The 25,571-nt window shown below is 40.6% G+C and overlaps 1 protein-coding gene across 1 annotated transcript in view; it reads right to left on the bottom strand.

Moving 5' to 3' along the window:
- The window catches only part of LOC137268211 (uncharacterized), a 138,883-nt gene extending 113,848 nt beyond the window's left edge, over positions 1-25,035 (bottom strand). The window contains exons 1-16 of the mRNA XM_067802752.1: positions 24,749-25,035; positions 14,074-14,164; positions 13,762-13,795; positions 13,083-13,215; positions 12,016-12,076; positions 10,383-10,495; positions 8,921-9,006; positions 8,434-8,492; positions 7,298-7,419; positions 6,077-6,170; positions 5,063-5,171; positions 4,214-4,388; positions 3,460-3,649; positions 2,713-2,921; positions 1,740-1,864; positions 904-1,112 (exon numbers count right to left, since the gene is read on the bottom strand). Of these exons, the coding sequence (XP_067658853.1) occupies positions 904-1,112; positions 1,740-1,864; positions 2,713-2,921; positions 3,460-3,649; positions 4,214-4,388; positions 5,063-5,171; positions 6,077-6,170; positions 7,298-7,419; positions 8,434-8,492; positions 8,921-9,006; positions 10,383-10,495; positions 12,016-12,076; positions 13,083-13,215; positions 13,762-13,795; positions 14,074-14,164; positions 24,749-24,895 (1,957 nt within the window). The 5' untranslated portion in view covers positions 24,896-25,035. The remainder of the gene's footprint in view (positions 1-903; positions 1,113-1,739; positions 1,865-2,712; positions 2,922-3,459; positions 3,650-4,213; positions 4,389-5,062; positions 5,172-6,076; positions 6,171-7,297; positions 7,420-8,433; positions 8,493-8,920; positions 9,007-10,382; positions 10,496-12,015; positions 12,077-13,082; positions 13,216-13,761; positions 13,796-14,073; positions 14,165-24,748) is intronic.
- Positions 25,036-25,571: the final 536 nt, after the last annotated feature.

The following is a 25,571-nucleotide window of genomic DNA, read 5'->3' as shown; positions in this document are numbered from 1 at the left end:
CATGGATACTGATAACCTCAGAGTAGCCAACAGAAACTCGATGGATTGGTTCAAAAGCAAGGGCAAGTGAAAGAAATATTTGACAAGTGAATGGAACGTGGGGATAAACAGTTTTTCACCCAAAGGAACAAGAGAAACTATTTGATGAATAAGAACACAAAAGCTATTTCACACGATGAAACATGAGATGCTGTTTTCACCACACGTTAAAAGAGAGTGACACTGTCTCATCAAAAAGAACTCGAGAGGTTATGTAGACCAATAGAAACATGACAATGAAAGTATCTCACGTAAAGAAACTATTTCACCAGAAAGTATATGAGAAGAAACTTGATCATCAAACCTCACCTGAAAAGATATCTTGACCAAACGGAACATGAGAAGAGATTATTTCATCAAACGTCATCAGAGAAGCGTTCTTGACCAAACGGAAAATGAGAGGGGACTATTTCATACAATATTACCCGAGGAGCTATTTTGACCATAACGGAAAATGAGAAGGGTCTATTTCATCAAATATTACCCGAGAAGCTATTTTGACTAAACGGAACGTAACAAGAGACTATTTCATCAAACGTCATCAAAGAAGTTCACTTGACCAAACGGTAAATAATGAACCTTATACAGCTGATGAAATGAGGAACAGATGAATGTTATTTCAGCAGGTGAATGTTTCTATTAAACTAGTTTTATTATAAAGAACAAAAGGGGGAGGGAGAGAGAGGCGAGAGTTTAGCTTACGCCGCTGTCAGCAGTTCAGCAATATTCCAATAACACCACTGCAGGGGACACCAGAAATAGGCTTTCCAGGGTCTTCGGCGTGACGGGAGAACGCTTTAACCACAGACTACCGCGCCGTCCCCAAAACTCCGTTTAGGATCAAATACAAAACATTCTGCTTACCTATCTTGAAATCCAAAAGATTTTCCATGTTGACGCCGAATGACGCGCCAATCTTAAGGGACCCAAGAAGCTTCTTCCAGTTGACCCCCGGCGCCTGCAGCAGGAACTCTATAGTTTCGTCAAATATCCCCCTCTTGTGCCGGTCAAGCACCTGGATGTCATGGGAACCGAGGCCTGGGTTCTGGTAGAAGATCGAACCGTTTACCGTTCTGGAAGGATCAAACGTTTTGCTGTGAAAATGTTATACCCGCTGCACTAGTAATTATTGATTGTTCAGGGTGCACGTATGTGATGTATGAGAGTACAAAGTTCCCTCTGTGTGCAAAACATCCGGATTCGACTCCCCACATGAGTACCGTGTGTACAGCCGTTTTCTGGTGTCTCCTGCCGTGATACTGCTGGAACATTGGATATTGCTAAAAGTGGTAATTAAGCTAAATAATTCTGGCGTTTCACTGAGTGTGTGTGTGTTTGTGGAGGGTACACGCTGCGTTACATGTTTTATACTTTTAAAAACATGTACAATTTCTTTTCGACAAATACGCAGACATAATATAAAAAGATATAAAAACATAGCAGACAAATTTGTAGACAATAAAAGAGTTTCGGTGCAAACCACTCTATTATCCGCCAATAACTAAATTATTTAAATGACATCAAATCGCCTTAAAAGTATTTATAGAGGGGCCGAGATTGTTCAATGCGACGTAAATGCAACTCACTCACTCACTCACTCACTCACTCACTCATGATACCTTCCCTTATGATGCACCTGGCTGCAATACTTGCCGACTCACTCACTCACCCACTCATTCACTCATAATACATGTACGTACCCTTGTTTGATGTACCTGGCTGCAACACGTGCCGCTCTCGGGTGAGCCTGGTATTGTAGAAGGGCTTCAAACCGCACTTTGTCATCTTCATCATACAAGGCTGTCTTCATCATCAGATGTACTGCCTGGGGACAAATGTATCTGATGTCAAGAAATGACACAATAAACTGAATCATCCCGTGAAGAAGCGGGTTAGATGTGGTCGTCAGGGAGGCATTGTTGTCGTGCTGGTTTGTGTTTATCCATGTTCATGTTATCAGTCAGTGGATTGTCAAGGACACAATCATCCCGTGAGTGAGTCAGTTTAGTGTTACACTGCACTCAGCAGTATTAGAGCTATATGGCGGCTGTCTGTAAGTAATCGAGTCTGGTACAGACAATCCAGTGATCAACAGCATGAGCATCGATCTGCGCAACTGGAAACCGATGCCATATGTCCCGTTACAAATGCTGAACAATACGATAAGATACGTCAGTTACATTAGCAAGCCTGACCACCCCATCCCGTTAGTCGCCTCTTACGACAAGCATAGTCGCCTTTTGAGGCAAGCGTGAGTTTCTGAAGACCTATTCTTCTCCGGACCTTCACGGGTCCATCCCATGAAGATACGGGGTATTATTGGTCTTCGGCAAACTAATGCTTGTCATGTGATTCGACTAACGGGCTCGGGTAGTCAGGCCTGCTAATATGACTGATGTATTTTATCGCATCGTTCATTTGCGTAGGTCGATGCTCATGATGTCAACCACTGGTTTGTCTGGCCCTGATTTGCATATGTAGTGCTAAAATAACGCTGGACTATCGCTAACAAAAACAAGACATGCACAAACCCCCAAACAAACAAAAATTAACTGAATCTTGAATTTATATTGGGGTTATATTGGTCTTCCTGTCGATCTAATGTCTTCAAAGAAATTAAAGGGAATGGTATCTTGTAATTAATCTTTCGCTAGCGACAGAAAGTATACTTACTTCGTCATGATCATACTTCCTCATCGCGTGTATTCCCGCCCTTTTCACCCACTGAGAATTGGTGTCATTGACATGAGACACAATGTAGTCATACGATTGGTCGAGTCCGGCGTTGCCAAGGGATTCAAGAAGAACCACGCGCCAATGATCATAAGCCAACATTTGGTTCTCTGTCATCAGCGCGCGCTTGTGTCGGTACAGCCACGGATCTGTAAGAAAATAAAATTATAACAAACTTAAATTAAACCCTCATTTTGAAAAATCCCAAATCCAAGAAAGTTTTATATTCACAACATCTTCCACTGGTGCTGATATTATCACTGAAAAGATGACGCGAAACACAGTGATGCCGCCCCGATAATGTTACTTATACAAAACGCACGCACGGTGATGGCGCGAAAGGTGTGCGAAAAAAAGAAATGTTATTTATTGATCATAAATAACATAAATGAAAAGAATAAAGTTTAATATTTCTTTCGATATTCGCTGACGGTTGTCTATGTATCTATATTAACTATTAACGTAAAATTACTGGGTGCGGCGTAAAACTAAACTCACTTACTCACTATAATGTACGTCCCCACCATGCATACCCGGGGAGGTTGAATAATCCAGTGGTGACAGCGTTCACCCGTAACGCCTGAGACCTATGTTTGTCTCCACACTTAGGAAAATGTATTTTGCCCGTTCCCTGCAGTGGTATTGGTCAAATATTATTTAAAGCGTCGTAAAACCACACTTACTCACCATGCAAACCCAACCAGGATTCGATTTTCCCCACTAATTGCGACGCTTCCTGTTTTCTCCCAGCAGTCCACAATCGCTTAGCAACCACGCCAACAACCAGCACAATTCGGTGATGCGTCTCCACGTCTTGAAGCTCGGAAGGGGAGTCACCGGGCCGGAAACACAACTCCTCAAGTTTGCTGATGATATCCTGTAAGAGTAAACATGTCCTTGAATGTAACTCTGGCTGTCCTCCACGACTAGGCGTTAAAGGTGAAGTACTGCCGGGTTTTCTGCCGGCCTATGTCGTGTTATTATATGGCACATTCTTTTCGTAATAGGTGTAGGTGATGGACATACAGTGGAAGTTGTCAAAACCGGCATCTGTCTTATCCAGCAAGTTGTCATCACCGGCATAAAATCTAAGTCCTTTTCGTGGCTCGTACATTTATCAACAACTTTAAAATCCTGCACATTGTCAATAACGGATGATTTCTTCAGTCCCCGTGAGTGCCGGATTAGATAGCTTTCACTGTATAGGGTTTAAGAGGAGGGTTGTTTTAGAGAAGTAGATATACGTAATGTTTTATTGAATATGTAATCTGTTGCATCATCGTCATCATCATCGGCTTAGTCGTCTTTAGAGTGTTCGTCAGAAATAAATTTACTTGCACTTAGCTTCCAAGCTTCCACATGCATACAAAATGAGGACATTCTTTCTTCCAAATATTATCATGTCGGAAATATAATTTAGAAACTACGTCAAAATACGTACGTCAATGGGTGGTGTTTCCATGGTAACAATATGCACGAGGAGTCTTTTGACAAGGAAGGCGCTTGGTCTGGAGATGTTGAGGACGGTATCCAAGAGCAACCTCTGAGAGTGGACAGTGTTCATGGCAGCAATAGCGTCAAACATGTGGTTCCTGTCTCTGACGTCACGTGGGCGTCTGGAACAAGACGATGTTTTTAGGCTTTGTCGTTGGTTCGAATTCCGAAGCTGCTTGATATATTACCCTAGGTATTTGAACTAAAGATGGTGGTTTCACCGGGGAGAAAGAGATTCTCTGAGTTGCCTCCCTTTGATACACCAGAAACCTGTGATCGTGATCTCGAAGCCCGGTTGGCTTCGATTATGTTTCTAGATCATCTTAATGCCCGTGCTCGTGGGTTTGAACAAAGTACTGTTTAATGTGGCGTTAATCCTAACTCATTTATTCACTCAAAGGTAAGACCAAGGGGGCTAACAGGTACGATATGGCACTATGAAATTTCCTAGTCCTCCATATTGATTACTGAAATAATGCTTATGATAATTACCAGAGGTTGATAATGTGAGTGAAATGAGTTTTGGACGCGAGCACAGATTAACACGACGATTCAGAAACAAACACGTGCGTATAAATCTACACCGCGTTTAGCATTCTGGCAATACAAAGTTGATGCAAAGAATAGCTTTCACCGACTGTAACAAAGTTGGCAAAGAATCTGTATCTTTTGAAACCGCATCTTTTTCAAACACTAAACAACTACATTGCTGTGCCTATTGCTACACACACATGTGTGTGATGAGAAGCTATTGTTTATTCCACAATGTTTTGTGAGCGCCCTATAAGTGTCATACCTGGGTTTTGAGGTGAGATGTTTCTTGGCTAGCATGTCGATGTAGTCATCAGGCAGCACCTTGAGACAGGCCAGGATTCCCATAAAGCATTGCGTGAGACGCTTAGATCCTGGAAAGATTTGGCTCATGATTATATGCTACGTCTGAACTAGAAAACAATCACTCGTGGTCGTGCAAAGTCAACTAGCATTACACCCACTTACATCGCAACATGAAGATTCAGGTTCCAATTGGTCCTCGGCAACCCATGTTTGTCGTATGAGGCGACAAACATGATCGGGACATATGCCATCAATTTCCGATAGCGTAGATCGATGCTCATGGTGTTGATCACTGGTTTGAGCCGTCCAGACTCGATTATTTACAGACCGCCGCCTTAGAGCTGAAATATTGCTGAATGCAGCGTAAAACTAACTTCACTCAATATCCTTTCCGTATCTTTAAACAACCTACTAACCAAGCATAACACGCAGGAACTGAGCGTATAAAAGTTAAGAACTGATGGTGTACGCACAGACAAATTTGTAACATTTAGTAAAATGTGACCATATGAAATAAAACAGTGCAAACGGGAAAGTCTTGCGGTAAGATCAGGTATTTTCAGGATGAGTCAAACGATACATAGGAATTCTACAGGACATAGAATAACAACTAAACGCTGGAACACATCTTTCGATATCCTCAGCGGTGGGTGGGGCTAGGCTAACACTTTCAACACACTCAGTGAATAATTATGGCGGGGAAGGTTTTGTGGTTGTATTGTAAGAAACAGGGAAGACATAATGGTTTTCCTAACATTATTTCTCTCGCAGAAACACTGCCGTTATTAATACATAAAAGATATGTTTGAATACACCTTTTTCTTAAAAATAGTGTTTCTATCGGAAATGATGTAACCACCAATATACGGAGCAATTATTCACAAATAATCTGAAATACATAAATTATGTTTGTATCAATAGAGTGTGGTTGTGTCCAGCATGGCGTTATAGCGAGGGATTGTTGAATACATACCTTTTTCTGGTTCGTTACGCATGCAGGTCAAATTGGAGGTGATATATTTCATTTCGTCTTTTATCACCACTGTATTCGGTTTCTTTCGACTGACCTGGCATAAAGAGAAAAAATGTTTACTTCCGGGTTCGCCCACATCTCAACATGAAGATGAAGAAGAATGATGTTCAGCATGTAACTGACCTAATTGGTGGGGTGGGTGGTGGTTGTATAGGGTTATATGGAATTTCGTTTGGCAGATACATGAGCTGGCCTCATAAGCTGGGTAGGGAGGAGAGACTGGGTCTTTAGGATTCTTAAAAATTCTAGGCACATCCGTATATCCTTCCGCTGTCGTACTGGCAATAGAACTGCATCACATCTCTTGTTTGCATGCATTGTATTTGAATGTTCTGTTAAAATTGCAGAAAAGGACTAGAAAAAAGCTAGACACTCCCATGACTGTGTGGAATAATGAGTTTTACTTTATTTATCAAATCATTTGTTTCAAACTTTTTATTTATTTCTCATGTCGTGTTCAATGCATATACAAAACAAATATTGATTAGAATGGTTATTAAATTGCATCACGGAGTTCACTGTAAAAGTTCGTTTATGTACTTTCTTTTATACCTCAGTGTATATCATGACAATCGAATGAAGCACAAAAAGTGAAGTAAAACACAAAAAGTGACGTGAAACCCGAAAGGTGAAGTGAAACACAAAAGGGGATGTGAAATACAAAACGTGAAGCGAATACAAAAGGTGAAGAAAAAAACAGAAGGTGAAATGACCATAAAAGATGAAGCAAAACAAAAACACGAAAGGTGAAGTAAAGCACAGGTGAAGTGAAACACAAAAGGTGAAATAGAACACAAAAGGTGGTGTGAAGCACAAAAAGTGAAATAAAACACAACAGGTGAAGTGAAACACAAAAGGTGATGTGAAACACAAAAAGTGAAGTAAAACACAAAAGGTGAAGTGAAACACAAAGGATGAAATCGAACAGAAAAGGTGAAGAAGAGCACAGAAGATGATGTGAAACACAAAAAAGTGAAGTAAACACGAAAGGTGAACTGAAACACAAAAGGTGAACTGAAACACAAAAGGTGAAGCGAAACACAAAAGGTGAAGTAGAGCACAAAAGGTGATGTGAAACACAAAGCGTGATTCAGAAGTAAAACACAAAACGTGAAGTGAAACACAAAAGTGAAGTGAAACACAAAATATCAGCTGCACTACCTTGTCAATGGAAATGGATGATCGTGTGGTGACGCCATCTGGTCTTGAGGGTACATGACGGAGTTTGTATCGTGTCAGAAACTCTAGCTTCCCTGCCCCAAGGGCAGATAACTCAGGGTATTCTGTAATTCATGTGGTAAATATAGGATTAGAAAGCAACGGATGTAACGAACATTCATAGCGATGGCAACCTTCAGTTTCATTCCTGAGGTACCTTGTCTTCAGTTTCCAGTATAAAGAATAAATATGTACCAATCGTACAAATGTCATATGTACTGAAAATAAACAAAAACAACAACATTAAACAAGTCAAAACAAAAATACATTTTACTTTTGTGTTGCAAGTGCCAACCTTTCAATATTCTTCATTATTTATTTCATCAAAGTTATTTTTAAACCTGTCCCACACATGAAAATTTAGTAATGCCCTTAGAATTTAGAATGTTTAATAAATCCTGCAGTCTTTTGAAGCGAAATCTGCCAATCCAATTTGTATTATATGAAAATAATCACTTCCGTGTTATTGCGCACTGAAATTATGCATAGCACTTTTGTACCTGGAACACGAATAAACTTCTTTATTTTCTAATTTCATTTCGTTGGGAGCAGGTCAGAAATTTTGACGATTAAAATAGAATTCTTTGCTTGAGACAACCCATGATGCACCCGTCTGGCCGTCTATTTCATAATGTTGTCATCCTTGATCTGATTCTCTTGTCAAGTCTTCGTAATGGTGGTGATGTCCATGACCTTTCCAGTAATCAAGCTGATGTTTTGGTGTCTGTACCATTGTTTCCAGCCCAATAACGGTTTAAATTATGATTCTGGAAACCCATTTGTCAAGAAACTCTCGGACCTGTGGCCAGTAAATGGTATTCACAAACTTCCCCATGCTGTTTTCATGGGTATATACTGTACTTTGTAAGAAATGTAAGTTATACAGTTTTGCTAGCGCTACTCCTTTAGGTTTATATTATAGTAAACACACAGCGGCAAACCTATATGACAAATTATTGTCATCATGTGGAAACGAAAAGGGTTTGCTTCGATAAAACAGCAAAATGGCGGTAAAAGGTGGTTTATTCCTTTTTAGTAGTACTAATAAGGTCCAAAAAATTGAAATACTGCCAACTCACCTAGATTCGTGAACTCGTTCACAGCTTTCACTGGCCTGGAGTTTTCAAATGGCTCATACCTAAAGCCAGAAACAATATAATCTGATCAGGAAACAAACCCCTGATAAAATGGATGTGTCCTGTGTCTATGGTGAATGTTTTGTCATGCATGGTATCTAAATAGTGGGTCATGCACCAGTGAGTAATCTGAAAACATTATTATCAGACGTTTTCCAGCAGCAAAGGTGCGAGCATCGACACTTAACTGAAACCAACAAACCAGTGGTTGATAGCATGAACAGGTTACCTGTCAGGTGTGACGACACACGGTTATTTGGACCGCCTGTTTCCCACATCCATAGATACAGACGATGATGAAAGAATGTGGGAAAAATACAATGCCAGTGGTGTATTGTGTTCTTATGATGTCATCTAAACATGTAATAAAACTACCTTGACACCATTTTGATGGCGTATATCAAAGTATATATCCAGCCAAGCAACTCACCCGTCCTGAACTTTATGCATGGCCTTAAACGTCTCGTTGATCTCCACGGAGTGGATGTTGCCAAGATCCTTGCTATAGTATAAAGTCTGGGAAGTAGAATATACATAGTCATAAACTGGTTGGTAAATGACAGTATACGCCCACGACTGAGGCTTGGCTTGCTAAGAAGGAAAACAAAAATGAAAGTTCATTCGACAGTACCATATTTTATACAGCTATCCTGCTATCCATGCATGTTGTTTGTCCTGAAGTGTGCAGTATTTCGGCGACTGTTCCTTGTGTATTATCGTTTCACGTGCGTAACTGTACGGTAAAAATATTCTGCTTTCGATTGCCCGGCAACTGATACCTCTATTGTTTATTTGTAAAGAGAAAATATTCATGACAATATTTACAAGTAGTTCGTGTTAATGAACGCGGCAAAAAGGATTTTCAGAGCTTCCGATATGTTCATCCTATAGTTACTTGATTAGGATAGTCAAGGCAGGGGGCGGAAAACAGCATTCACTCGGGTGAAATATTTTTAAAAATCCTTCGTAAGTTGTCAGTTATTAAGGATGTTCTCTCGAGTGTCTGTCTATACGGGTGGATCTACGTGTTATTTCCTCCGAAATATACTGGGGTACGCCAAGGAGCACATATTTTGCCTAATAGTATGTTATTCTCTTTATATTTAATATGATTTTCATCGTAACTGTCAAGGCGTAACATTTGATTCTGGTTCGCCTGGCACTGTGCTTGACTAATCAGTGAATCTCTTTGTGCCTTTATGCTCAGTTTATTGGGATGACACTGACCGAAACTGCCGAGGCGTGACTCTTTCTGGATCACTACATACGATGCTTGACTTATCTTTGACTCTCTTTATGTCCAGAAGAATGCATCGGTAGAAGTTGCAGCTTAAATGTTATTGTACCTCTGTACTTCTCTGAGTGGCATATAGAAGCTGATGTGATGAACAAGGGGCATAGTTCGATGAATATAGATCGTTTGAGAACGGTGTTAGAATGTACCGCATATATTGCTATTAAGTCGTATAACCAATGTAACACTGCTAACATTGCAATACAACGTGTACTGTTCCTTTCGTGTTGCTGAAAATCCTTCTGAAAAGTAGACGGCGACCTGTTATGTAAAAGTTGATCATTTTCACACTGAAATATTTTGAAAATGGACACTGTGATAAGCGACGGCCTGATTGGTGTGATGAAAGGCTGACCCGTAATGGCTTTTCCTGCAATCTTTCGCTCCATGGTTGCGGGAACTACTATATAATACTATATATAACTACTATATATAATTTTAAGGATGATATACTCACTGCAATTTTGAATAAAACAAAACACGTACTGGGTTAAATTATAAATCTATAAACTTATCACACATGTGGGTAGTAATCATGGGTGAGATTACAACGCTCTCGTCATTCGTCATCGCTCGTCCCTTTCCGTAACCCCCTCACCTTAGTGTACTCGGAAGACGCATGTTTGACTGGGTGACCTTTGGGATGACGTGTCTTGGTGAATACATGCCCTTCTTTGCTTGGACGAACTGTATAGGAAGCTTGGTGCACACCTGTTTGAAATAGATAACTCTTATGGTGACAGGTGATTCGAATTTGATTGATCATTTTGTTATATACAATAATGGGTACATTTCCCTGAAACACAATACAAAATAGCATGCGCATAGTGGAAATAGCATTGTGCGCAATTCAAGACGGCATTTACAAATACGGAAATAGCTAGGATTGTGTGCTCGAGCAAGACGGCGTTTACATATTGTTGTCTTGTCCAGTAAACTGAAGGTTTACATCGCTAAAGACGTCGTGCTGTTGGGGTCCAGAAATACACATGACATATTAGAGTCAGCTGTTCTACATTTTGTCGGATCGTACAATGTACATGTAGGTACATTTACCCAGTTGACTCAATATACTGAATAGAAAGATGAAATGTAAGGAACTCGGGACCTCTTGGACCATCAATTCACCAAGGGAAACAACCATAGGGTTTTTTTCAACAGGAATACCCAAAGTGAGACAATCGAAGGGCACATGGCACATCAGTCTGTCGTACAGTGAGTGTGAGTGAGTGAGTTGAGTTTTACGCCGCACTCAGCAATATTACAGCTATATGGCGGCAGTCTGTAAATAATCGAGTCTGGACCAGACAATCCAGTGATCAACAACATGAGCATCGATCTGCGCAATTGGGAACCGATGACATGTGTCAACCAAGTCAGCGAGTCTGACCACCCAATCCCCTTAGTCGCCTCTTACGACCAGCTGAGTCGCCTTTTATGGCAAGCATGGGTTGCTGAAGGCCTATTCTACCCCGGGACCTTCACGGGTTCTGTCGTACAGACCTTGAAGTAAACATATTAAAGAAAGCCCATGCAAGCCTAGAAAAAGTGGCAAGTTTAGATTTCCTTAGCTTCGTGAAAATGAGGAAAGTCGAAGGGCCCCCATTCCATTATATATTTATTTTTACTAAGTACATTTTTCAGTAAAATATGTTCATTTCTAGTTCTTAGTTTGGGATACTAGAAGGGAGACGTGGGTATGTGGGTCCTGTTTGCCAAGGCATAATCATAAGGTATATGAGGCCAGGAATACCCAGAGGAAGAACATTGTAAGGTACGTGGAACCCATCGGGTCTGGAATATCGAAAGGGAAGCAAACGTGTAGAGTGATGAGGTCGGGTTCGTTGACTTCGATACTTTATCATCATTCCCCGAATGCACAGGTCGATGCTATATATGTCAATCAGTTGATTTCTTGTTCAGACCAGAGGTCTGTTATATGGTCTCTGTTCAGACTGGATTATTCTTAGAATGCGGTCAGACAGCGGTATTATTCCTGCATGCGGCCAGAGACCATATAATATTATATGGTCTCTGATGTGGCTTATAACAACATGAACCGTTATCCGGAGATTCCTAAGCCTACATATAACTTTGTTGATAATGATTTACAAGTTTGTATTTGTCCCTAGACAAGTATTTCAAGATGCCCATATCTCACCGCACACACAAACATCAGTCGTGACTGCCACTCTCAGCCTTAATTTCCAGTCACGTGACTGATAACGTACCTTCTTGCCCCGTCTCCTGCACGCTGTACCGCCAGCCCGCCTCTGTTCTCTGGGAGACTTTCTGTATGAAAAGCACATTCATACCTCGTTATAACGCCATTTTAGCTCCGCTCATGTTACGGAAAAGTTACATTTGGTACGTTTAAAGGAGTTAGTAAATAAAGCCCAAAGTATATGAAATACTCTGTTTCTGGTATTATCTAAGGCAACAAATTTGTCATTTAAAACTACATCAGTTACTGCTCTGAGTCAACTTTCACCTGTCAGCGTTAGCTTGTCATGGGACATAGAGGTAAGAAATATGAATAAACAAACAAACAAACAAACAAATAGAAACATATTTCACTCGCATTATGGAAGGAATTTCAACATGTGTGGCACATGTACAAGCCTATACTCTAGTTCCGCTTCTGCAATTCTTAAACCCTAAATGAAACACGAGTAGGTATCTTCAGGGTCAGGATCTCTCAACTCACTAGGACTTTTCAATTCACAGGATAATATTTGTTTCTTCAACTGAATGGTATATTATTTTTTCAGTAACTAAGCGTCTAACCCATACTCTAGAGTGGTCCAGTAGAAAGAGTCGCTTAGGAGTGGAGAGCTAAGGGGTTCGAATCCCGGCCGTGTCACACCAAAAGAAATAAAAAGAGTCAATGTTCAGATGCAGTTCTTTCTCACATGTAATGGTGGCCGAGTACTAGTTGATGCTGGTTTTCAATACACCAAGAAGAATAGTTACAAAGATACTATTTATTGGTGGTGTAAGCAGTATTCACAGGGTTATCCAGCGACACAAAGATGATTTCCAGAGCAAATTTGGAGGGCCACACTATCATCACTCTGACCGACCATCATGTACCAGACATTCAGTCTCAGGTAATCCTGATGCAGATTTAAAAAATCCCCCTTTTAAAAATTCTACTTAATAGTTCAGTCACACCAGAGACCATATATCTATTATATGGTCTCTGGTCACACACTGTTACACAATCCAGTTTGGAGCTGTCTGAGACCAGCGATTGTTACATCAAGAGGACAAACAGGTCAAGGTCACGACCTCTCACCTCTGACTCCTGGTGCAGTCGACCGGCAAACAAAGCCGCGAGGCCCTTCTTGATGGCAACTGCCTCGTCATCGTCGTGTGTAGGGTGATAGACGTGGACGATCTCCCCATGGGGCGTAATTACAAACGAAAACCTGTTAAACAAAATATTTTAATTCAAAATCAAATGGTAAAACTGACTGCCCTTCAATCAGGGACGTTTTCGTATTGTTATTTCTGAAATAATGTTTACCATTTGCCGCAAAAAGGGAAATGACTGTGTAAGTGAGCATAGTTGTACATCGCTTTTAACAATGTTCCCGCAATATCACGGCGGGGAACATTATAAATGCGCTATATTGTAACTGTGTTAGGAATCGAACCCGGATCTTCATCGTGACGTGCGAACACTTTAACCACAAGGCTACCCCACCGCTCCTTGTGTTTTAATGGGTTACATCCTGACACAGCCATGGTGTCCGTTGTATGGTGAAACCTTTAAATCCACACACTATTATTCCCCAGAATTTCAGAAGAACCAATTTTCGACTAGCGAATTGTTGGTAAGTGATAAAGTAGCTGGGACTACGCAATGATCTCCCCAGCAGTGATCGCACGGTAGTCCGGTGTCCGGGTTAACAGTGTCCAGACTGAAGAGGTTCAGTGGTGTGTAAACTGTGGAAATCAGGTAAACCGCTTACCATCTGGAAAAGTCCCAGTCGTGTCCAACCACGTCTGAAAGAGTGAGATCAGTTTTAATGGGGACAGTTAAGACTTGCTTGTGCACATAGGGTATTTTGTATAACTGCTTATCAGGCGTCTATAATATAGCACGTCAATTTTTCGTGTAAACCTTTATATTTAAATACTATTTGAAGTATTTGGGGTAAATATTAGAATTTTTTAGCAAAACTGATATGTACGTCCGGACTTTTTCTGTAATGGTAGCTACACCCCGGTTGATCAATATTGTCAATATTTCTCATCTATGTAAAATTGACAAAAAAACTTACCTTGTGATTTTTTTGTGTTCAGGGACAAGGTGTAAACCCTCAATGACACCTCCTGCCCTTCATCGTCTTCTCTAATATTCGTGTACCCGACCTGAAACAATGGTCAAGCTGGTCAGACAGTGGACAATGTAACTGTTGCTTATATGTTAAATTGTAATGGACATCTACTGTAATGTCGTAAAAAACCCTTCTCGTTGACATATTTCCTTCCGATGTTTCTCGCCTCATGTTGTGTGTACCAAGTTACAAAACGTCAACGCCAATTATTCAGGGGTCAGTGGGGTGACCGAGCAGTGAAAGCGTCGCTCGTCACACAGGAGACCCAAGTTCGATTCCCTAAATGGGTACAATATGTGAAGCCTATTTCTGGTGTTCCCTGTATAACACATAGTCGATATTTCCACGGTATACCTTCCGATAAGTCTCCACTATACCCTGGACGCATCTACGGGTCGGCACGAGAAGTTTATTACCTCCTTTGCAGGCACCGCATTCTCACAGTAGACAATCAGCTATGGTCGACCTTGCCAGTGTCAACAAAGGTAGCGGTCGCAACTGCGAAGGTTTGCGAAGGAAATCATACAGACAAATTTATAGGTCCGAAACTTAAAAAACATATAAACAAGGACTCCTTTCACCTCTTTCAGATTACCTCTGCGTGGTTTGCTTTGCCAAGCTTAATCGGTTAGAGGTAATTTAAAAAGCGAAAGTAAGCTGTGATTGGTTCGCTCAACTTTTCAGCGCATACACCTGATTGGATAAAAAGCCAGCCAAGGGAGGTAATAACTTTATCGGGCAGAGGCATAGATGCGTCCATGGTATAGTGGAGACTTGTCAGAACGTATACCCTGGAGATATCGAGGATGTGTATAACGTAACACTAATCGTACTATAAACCCTCTTAACCTACTCGCTTGTCTGAAGTGACGCAACTTATCCAAGATTACGCGGTATGATACCAATAAACCCAAGAACTGGGATCGAATGGACACAATGGCTGCCGACAGATAGTTCGATGACAAGATCACTATCTGCCATAGGTCATCACATGATCGGGGCGGTGGGGTGGCTTAATGATTAAAGCGTTCGCTCGTCACGCCGAAGACCCGGGTTCGATTCCTCTCGTGGGTGAAAAGTGCGATGCCAATTCTAGTGTCCCCCACCGTGATATTGTTGGAACATTGCTTAAAGCGGCGTAACACTAAACTCACTCATTTAGTTAGCACGTAGATATAGTCCAGGTTCAAATCTCTATGATGAGGAATGCTACATAAGTTCATTCAGTTTTCCCCACAAACGCTCAAGCCTTCAACAACCCTCTAGTACTCGGTCAAGGAATATCTATTGTCACGTCCAGTGTCCTGTTTCACAAAGCTGTCGTAAGTCTAAGATCTCGTAACTTTTCTCGTACCATTCGTACTCCCTGTGTTACAGTATAGGCCGTAGGAAAGCTACGAGAAAAGCTACGAGATCTTAGGCTTACGAGAGTTTTGTGGAACGGGGCCCAGATTAATAACCCACTTTTATGTCCATCTACATTAAGGACCAGATGCGCCACCATTTCATATACCTGTGTTGAAACTCGAATATTCTATGATTCATATGCAAAGTAGACTCATTTTCAAATACCTCTCTTCGCAAAACCTTTGGCGTAGGGGAGGCGTATATTCTTACAAATATTTGATCATTCAAGTGAACAGAATAGCAGTTACATGCTTTTGCAGCGCACCTGACACTCACACTGCACAGAATTCGACACAACGGTGTTCGACTGTAAATGAAATGCTGTCAAGGAGTGACTCACCAACCTTAAGAATGCTGATCAAACAATTAGCTAATCGTATCTTGACACATGCTAGAAAGAGCAAGCATTAAATGAACTTTTTCAACGCTCCCTTGAATAACACATAAAACCATTCGTCCAAAGCCAGTATATAATTCTCTCACAATTATATCTCTATATCTCCTTTTTATCAGCCAAGCAAGGCTTTTCAAGTGAACCATGGCCGTAATAGTCTACAGCAACCAAGAATTAAAAAAAACGTCAGGCATTAGGATGGACACCCCCATGTTTGGTGGTCGCTGGGAATGAAAAAGAAAAAAAATCCCAAAACAACAACAACAGAACTATTATTCAATGGTGAAATATATCATGTGTATCATGTGATCCTGGGCGACGAATCGGTTGAAGTTAAGCAACGTTGAAAGCGGAGAGTCCTTGGGTGGGTAACCGTGAGTGACACCTTGATTCAGGTATTCTTAGACTTTGGTCCTGTCCCACAACGTGGCACATGTGATACCTGTTAAAACTTGCCAATGTTTACCCAGCAGAAAATGGGTACCCGGTGGGTTAAGTGACTATTAACATTCTAGCGCCGCACATGCAGCTTGAGTTATACGTTTTAAAAATAATCAGATCGTAGAATTCTGAGCGTCCCCAGCGTCCAAGTTTATATTTCCTTTTCCGACTGCAGAAAAAGTTCATCTCTAAAAATAACCAAACAGGATGAATAAGGACAGGTGAACGTTCTACTGAAATAAGGAAGTTAAACGTTATTCCACATCATGGACAGTTGGCACTCCCACAGTCAGGCCTCAATAAACAATAAATAGCTTCTCTACCTTCTTCAGTCACTTATATTATTGCAGATCTTTCTCATGGGTTCGTTTTGGTTAACGTTTAATAAATATACATTAAGAGGCAGAGGCAGTGAACCACGTCCCATTTCACGTGACAATGGCCTCCTCTCTAACTCTGTGACGTACGACCTCCTTCACCCTAAGTTCGCTACAGATATGAGATGCCGTAACATAGAAAACAATGTTCCCCGGGGCATGTCCCTTTGTCAGAACAACATAACGCTGTTGAAACTCATCTTATCTGTCATCAAACCTTGTGGCTAACATGAAAAATATTTAAACATCGCCCACGACATGTTTGTCTGGTTGAGCATGACACATGCTTTTGAGTTGCCAAACCCGGATCTTACTTGGCGTTAAACCTATTTATGCGTCACCTGTCTGAAAGTGTTGTTGTCACTGCTCTGCGATGACGGCGTCCTTATTGAAATAATGTAATGTTAAGAATTATTGTGTAATTATCTGTTGTATTGTATGTCATCGTACCCTACGGCACGGACTGATGCTCAAGCTATCAACCGCTGGTTTGCTTGGCTAAAACTCGACTACTTATAGCCTGAAAATGCTAATGCGGAGTGACATGACATAAATAGAGATTATTGCAAGAGCAGTTTGTCATACGACTTAACGAGTGTAAAATTTGGCATTGCCCGAACGAGAGCGATGGCAATGCATACTTCTGCACGAGTTTTGTACATGTCATATGACACACTTGCTGAAGTACGTTTGTGCAGTAAAACAGGGTAAGCAAATGTCACTGTCCTGTTCATTGACGTCGCGTTCAATTGTTTAATGACGTCACAGACAAGGAAATACAGAAACAATAGTTGTTCGGCAAAGGTGATACGTGCACATATGCACATATGATATATATAGAGGATACTAAAAGACCTTCCGTGTAATACCATTTTATTTAAACGAGTTAATGATTTGGTATCAAACGAGCGAAAGCGAGTTTGATACTAAATCTGTAACGAGTTTAATAAAAATGATATTTCTCGGAAGCGAGTTTAGTATTCTGTTTATTACTCGCTAACATACATTGACAGAAACTACCGTGGAATTCCCTGCTATGTGGGGACTCTCACCTTTCCGCGAGTCAAGCTATGTCTAGTAAAATTGCGACATCGGCATTAGCATTGTGACGTCACAAATTTGAACCATTTTGACGTCATACGTCAAGCGGTAATACACTAGTGCAATATCGCCGTCAATTACACTGCAGAATCTTCAACGGGCGAGTAATAATTCACTATATGGATAATAATTGATGTTTTTGCTATTATCTGAAACTATCTATTCTTTTTTTGTTCGTTTTCGTCATTCTCACTAATGACGGCAGTCATATGAACCAGATAAACCGGTGATGGATATTTTTATCACCAATCCATGACGACGGGATAACAATGACACGTCATCAACCACGTCACGAAGTGCGACCACACCAGCCTCCAGGTCGCCTCTCAAGACCCGGATACCAACGTTCGTGACCTGCATAAAAGCCCATTATAGCTACAGTAGCATAGAAATACGTATGAGCAAACATGGCCCCCAAGAGACTCGGCGACGGCGCTAACAAATAAGTGATAGAAACGCAGAATACAGATGACAATAAACATGATCTATAACGACAACAAATAAACAAGCCAGTGCCCGTCACACCACCCCCCTGACATTGCACTAACTAGCTCTCGTAGGACCGACTGAGTATATAACATTTAGTACAATGCATCTTTAACGTCCAATCAAGTATGACATATTAATCTAAAGGTTCTGCGCCTTCGCTACAATGAGATTCTCAGAAAAAGGTCACCGTTCAAGCGTTTCTTTTGCTAAAGCGGTCAGCGACCCACTGGTGTGCTTTAAGCGACAAGTGAGACGTGATGTTGTTGATCTTAAGTCTATATCAAGTTAGTTTTTCAGCTTTACGTCGCTTTAAGCAACATGCAAACAATATCACGACCGGGGACACCAGCTTCACACATGGTACCAGCGTAGCTAATCGAACCCAGGTTTGCTGTGTGACGAACGAACACTTTACCCACTACGCTACCCCACGGACTAGGGGCCATCAAGTCTTTAACACTGATAGTCACACCCACGACATATAAGATAGATAGATATACAACGTAGTGATAGAACTAAGAAAGAAAAATAAAGGATTCCATAATCTTAATTAAATCTTTGCTAAATTCTGTAATCCAACTAAATTATTAGCATCTGTTTTCGAATCACTGTATAATAACGTTCAAACCAGGGATTTCGTGATAAGGTCAACGTAATATGAGATACTGGTGGCACCCGTCAAAAACACATGCAGAGGCAAAGGAAGTTTAAGATGCTTAAGAAACTCGCCGAAACATGTGACTCGGTGACGACAGTCTCTACCTCAGGGGTTTGAATCTCTGTTTGGACAATATTTTTCAATAATGAAAATATAGATTTTTACAACCGTATATTGTTTTTATATGTTATGATTTGCATATATTTCAAATTTTAATGAAATCGGAGAAGACTTGAATTGTTTCGAAAATTCTATAGCTATACTCATCACAAAAAATACATATGAAAACAATATACGATTGGAAAAATCTACATTTTTATTTTTGAAAATTATTGTCCAAACGGAGATTCGAACCCCTTTGGTCTCTACAGCTGAACATGACAGACATTTTGTTCATCAACAGCATCGTATGGAAGTGTATCAGAAATGTGTCAACATTTCTACATACAATACATGCCAAACGTTCGGTAAAGCAAAGACAAAAGGTTGAAGGAAAACAACGTATTTGTGATTGCTACGTTTCGGCGTAGAATATTATACCGTTGTTATTACAGCATGAAAGAATAACATTGTTATTACTTTGGAATCGGGCAGCTTCCGAGGAATGCCAGTGAATATACTGATTCTGAACATTCATATCAGCCAGGAAGTCATTGTGAAAGGTAAGCATATCTTGACTCAACGGAGACACAGGTCACCAACACATGCAAGGAGATGTGAAAGGATGCTAGAAAACATACATGGTCCTTTTTTAAACGGAATCGTAAAATTTAGAAATGTGTCTATGGCTATAGACGTTGTAGCACTGAGTGTCGTTGTATAAAGCAGCCTTAGCGCTAGTTAAGTCCTATGTTAAGGTATGGGGCTACGTCTGTCATAAGTCCTATATTAAGGTATGGGGCTACGTCAGTCGTAAGTTCTATGTTAAGGTATGGGGCTATGTCTGTCGTAAGTTTTATGTTATGGTATGGGCCCTACGATCACCTTAGCGCAACGTCAATCGTAAGTCTATGTTAAGCTATGGCGGTTACGATCACCCCAGGGCTAATACTGCTTTGTTACAACCGCACCTCAATCAAACAAACTGAATCTTTGAACAAATGAGCTACAAACCATTGTCATGTAATTAACGCGCCAAGTAACAAACCAGACCAAACTAATTATGACGCCCAGTCCAAACACACACTCACTGCATAACCCATTTACACTTTTGTAAACACAAAACCTATATTTGTACAGTAAAAGTCCCTCTTATACCCGGAAGGAACATGTATACACACCTCCATAGACCCTTGTATACCGTGCTTGTGATACGCTAATTGGGAAACATGTCATCACTTTTATCACCATGTTTGGTCACGGTATATTAATAAGAACATTAACAATAAATAGAGGTTGCTTACATAACACTTTTTTCAGTTAAATGTTACGGTATTATTTGTAGTATCTAAACTGAATTGATTAAATTTTATATAAACAATTACCCGCGGAAAAAACCCAGTAATCGTCATTATTAAGAATGAAAATCAACTGTTTAGTGAACATGTCCTTATTATTTCACTGGTTTCTTTATGGAGTTTCTCAAAATTTCAGGTCGATATGAAAATAGGAATAAAATATATTCCTACGGGTGGTCAGTTGATAAACTATATATTTTGTAAATATGTCATTTTCTGATTTGTTTATTTATGAAAAGCTTTACCATGGTAACAAAGGCTGCTTGCGATACAAAACATTTGTTTTACATACTAATATATACACCCGAAAACCATACAAAAAATTGTCACCGTTTGAGGCCTCACAACTGGAGTACCTGTTACAATGCGATAATGATGATTATGGTGACAGGACTTTCGTTAACTGCATCCTTCAGTACACTCGGTAAAGTCATAAGGTTGTATTTTTCTTAAAATTTGAAAAACCAAAAATAACTACATAAAAAAGAAAAGAAAAACAAATCAAAACTGATCATAAACTGATTCCATAATCAAAATGTGTGACAAAACATGATTGATGAGGTTGTAAGAAGATAAATTGTCAAAGATTATTGTTGACCAAGATTATTTTCCCCATCGTAAATAAGATTATCAGATACGTAAACTGGGTCCTTAAGAAGGGACTACTTCCAAACTGCGTCTCATTTGAAGTACATCTGGTAACAACATCTAACTTGTCTGTTCACTGGACTATAACACGTGTTGTTTTAAGCTGTGGCTCTTATGGGATGAAGTTTGTACATTCTACAGTGGAAGCTGTCTAAACCGGCACTCGTCGGGACTGAAGAAATAGTCCGGTTTAGACAGCGCGCTGGATTGTAGAGCTGGTAATAAATGCACAAGCCACGGGTGAAACAGTGACTTTAAGCTGGTGTTGGCAACTTACCGGATTGGACAGATGCCGGTTTTGACAGCTTCAACTGAATATGTTTAAAATGTTTTATTAGTTTCAGTAGTCTATCATACCCTCACGGGTGGTTTCTCTACTTTTAAACTTCACCAAAGTATTTGGTTATGTACAGAAAGTGAGACTTAGAGTCTACATAAAATATTATAAACATCTCTGTAATTCGTGTGTGAGGACACCCTAAAAACATACAAAGCCTCTGATCGATTTGTGCAGTGGATCAGAACATGCTTGCCTCTACGACTCAATTTGGTAGTTTTTCCCCCTTTATTCAATAAATACAACCCCAGGGCTATGCCGTGTCTCTTTATCCTGAGTCATAACGTAATGTAACGTAACGTGATGTCACACCCAGTGCAACAAGCATCACGTGGTTGCAATGAGACAATTCGCGTTGTCTAGGAGATATATTCAAAGCAAAGGCTTCCACTATTGAGTCCTCTATGGTGCTTTCAGTGCCGTGAACATTCATAGTTACATGTTTACTTCATACGGAGAAATTCTGTCACGCTGTCACGCACAGGTGAAGGTGTGGCTCTGTTGTCGCGTAAGTTGTCATTTTTAGTGAAAGCATTGCACGTATTTGTGTATGAAGTCAGACAGACACAGGGAAATATGAACGTTAAGATAAAACGAAAAATGATACAAAGATAATTTAAAAATAAGCGAAGAGGAATGAAATGAACACACACACATAACAATATAAATAAATTGAATAGCAGACGTAAACATGAACGCTTACTTTTATGAGATCTGATTTGTTTTCGATACTTGCGTTTCCTTTGTTGTTCAGCATATAAATGATACCCTAATGATACCCTAAGTCTGTTGTTGCTGCTGCTGCACCTGTTACTACTACTACTACTACTTCTACTACTACCACCACGACCAGCACCACTACAACCACGACCACGCGGCCATACTATTGGCAGGACAAGTCGCCATAGATTGGGCTGTTTCAGGACCCCTGCCCTTGCCTGACACCACGATCATAAATGTAATCTTCAATTACATGACGCACACCAATCAGGTCAGTATTTGAGGAATGTAATTTCGCAAGACTAGATGAAACCGCAATGCCCACACTAACAAGGAAGACTCATATTCTTGGCATATTGATGAAGAATGGTGCGCATCTAATGATTCACCTGGAGCTTGCAGTAATTTATTGATGAGTCAGCGAGTATGTTCTTACACCGCTGTTAGCAATATTCCAGCAATATCACGGTGCGAACACCTGAAATGGGATTCACACATTGAACCCACGTGGTGAATCGAACCCGGGTCAAGGCGCCACGAGAGAACGCTTCAACCACACGGCTATCCAACCGCTCCAGTGAAGTGTGAATAGAAGACTTCACACAGAGTAAAGTCACGTAAAGATGAACGGATTTTTTACGTTTAAATGAGCACCTGCCGGGAGGTCTGCCTCTGTAGTCTATCAGTGAGTTAATTGTTTTTGTGATGAATGAAAAACATTCCTTAATTTCGTTCTGTAGAAATATGTACACTTCACACATAAATATGCAATTCATGGAACAATTTGCCCAACTGAATATGATGAGTTTCTGTTAAAATGTGAAAAGCACCCCACAAGAGGTTCATTTCATTCAACGGGCGTTTGGTAGTGGTTAAAGTGGCTAGCACGAAGACCACGGTTCGAGTCTAACAATGGGTACAATCTGTGAAGCGTATTTCAGGTGTCCCTCCCCTCCTTAATATTGATAGAAGCGGCGTAAAACTAACTCATTCACTCATTTCGCTGAACACCATACCAGTACGGTTGTCAAAACAGAATTCATTGTGCCCCTTTCCATACAGGTCTTTTCTACGACATAATTGTAACTTAAATGCTATAAAATGTAGCGTTACATCCCAAACATATACTCCCTGCCCCGTCCACTGTAAAATATGAGAGTTTCTACAATGGACGTAGATTAAGGCTGTAGCAGACAGTAATTAACGGACGCTGTTTACCCCCGGGCACAGGTCAAACAGTAGACGGCAATGTCAGACAATTGTACAACTACAGAGCCTCCAGCTTCACCTCTCAATGCCCCGGGGTAATTTCGAGGTTTCAGTTTTGCTTTACTCAGTGACAGTATTTACAGCGTGTGTGCCGTCTCTCGGCTGTGAGGTCCAGACATAATATTTATAGTCCACCCGTTGTATGGCGGGTGGGTGGCGGGTACTGTTCTTAGTGCGGATGTTCTCGCCCGTCACACTCTAAATCTTTTTTTGCTTAAACACAAAGCTATACTTCCTTGTCCAAAAAGTGCTACTCGTAAGGGCCTTACCAAATGTGGTTTTGTGTGTAACAGCTAAACGGGTTATTATTAAAGTGGTGGGAAGGCGTTAAAACACATAATTCACCGAATTGGTGGAAGGGGCGTTTTCCACGTGTCTGTATATCGTATTGATTGAGATATCGACTTTTGAGAATATACTCGTACTCGTTGTAAACTGTCGATGTCGCGTACGTCTGTCGGTCAACCTGACATGTTTAATTGGCTCATTGTTATCCAACCCAGTGTGCAAAAGCCGGCGTTCCTCAGGGGTGTGTTTTGGGTTCACTTCTTTTCACTATATGAGGTACCCGGTATTCTCCCCAGAACAATAGTGTGCGTCTGCACGTGGACTCATACCCATTGTTTTCACGTGAGTCAGGCACCTACTGTTTAAAGGCTCCAGATCAACGGAGCATGATAATCCATGAGATCAAAAGGTGAACTTTTTATTTTGCTCCCCACCTCGGTCTTTGATATTTGGTCACCCAAATAGGTCAGAGGATATTTGTTTACCAAATAATTAAAAATAATACTTTTAATATTTATGCATGCCGGACAAGTGGAAACAACCCTTTTGAAGAGTGAATCTTTTGGGATATGACTTTAGCGTTTTGTGATATGTATGTTTTAAAATCACTATAATATTTATATTGTAATGCTTTTATCGAAGAGACCTTTTCATCATTTTGCAAATAATGTGACTAGTATATGTTTTACCGGGTTGTATGAAATATGTGACACGTTAATAAGACAGCCTTTGTCTCGTCTCGTCTTTGTCTTCGTTAAATTAACGTCTCGCATTCATACATCCGAGTGGGGTCTAACATCATAGCTTTCGCAATAACCTTGTCGATAAAATAGATTGTTGCATCGATTACCCCCCCCCCCCCCCCCTTCCATACTCATCGCGATGATCTGATGTCTGGGAACGGTTCATGAGTGAGGTTCTTTACTTCGTCGCTCGAGATTATTTCATTATTTATTTCGCGCGACAGAAACACGAGCACAACTCGCCGCGGGGTTAAGCGCTTAATTGCGTAATGTAATAAATCGTTCTCACCTTCGCTGATACTTGGAATTGCCCAATACTCTTCACATCAGCCTTCGAGTTGAACTTGTACTGATATTCAAATCCCGGCTCAAAGTTGATAAACCGTGCGTTGACACATACAAGAAATGTCACAAATGCAGCTAGTATTTCACTCATAGTTGCTCGTCGGAGTCCCGACTTTTTCACGAATCACAACATTTAATACCGCGTATACATGGCCAGAGCTGGTTTGAGATGCTTTCACTGTGTGTCTGAGGGTCCTATGAGCTATTCCACTTTTTCCGAGAATTCCCACTTCATTAGGCCAGAAAAGTAAATACATGTCGTTTTTCATTGGCTAGCCCTCCCGGAACCTATCCCCGTGTGACGTCACGATGATAACTCGACCGTGACAGATTTCTCAACTACAACTTCCAGCGAACCGTAGCAGCTACCTCGATATAACGCTACTCTTTATACGACATATATTGTTTCAACAGCTTAACGAGTGACAGCTAAATGTTTGCAACCATCCACATAATAAAAGGACGAAATGCTCTTTGTGGGATGCTTGTTTTACGTTTGAATTAATTTCATTAGAACACAAGAAGGGTAGTTTGTGTTAACCGTGAAGCTTTCTGCATTGTGACGGAGGCATCCGGAACATTCCGACTTGTTTACGAGATAACCTAACGGAAACTGGCAGCTCTGGTGCGTTCCTGTTGATTTCCGACTACTGTCAACACGATGAGCTATGGTTTATAAAGTAAACACCTAAGTTTTAATGTTGAAAATTTTCTCGTACCTTCTCACTTTGTATTACAGTGAAGGGTGGAAAGGGTAACGGACGCAG

This window comes from Haliotis asinina, chromosome 16 (assembly GCF_037392515.1).
Source record: "Haliotis asinina isolate JCU_RB_2024 chromosome 16, JCU_Hal_asi_v2, whole genome shotgun sequence".
Taxonomy (NCBI): Eukaryota; Metazoa; Mollusca; class Gastropoda; order Lepetellida; family Haliotidae; genus Haliotis; species Haliotis asinina.
Note: the sequence above shows the minus strand (reverse complement) of the source record. Positions and strands in the feature narration are given on the sequence as shown.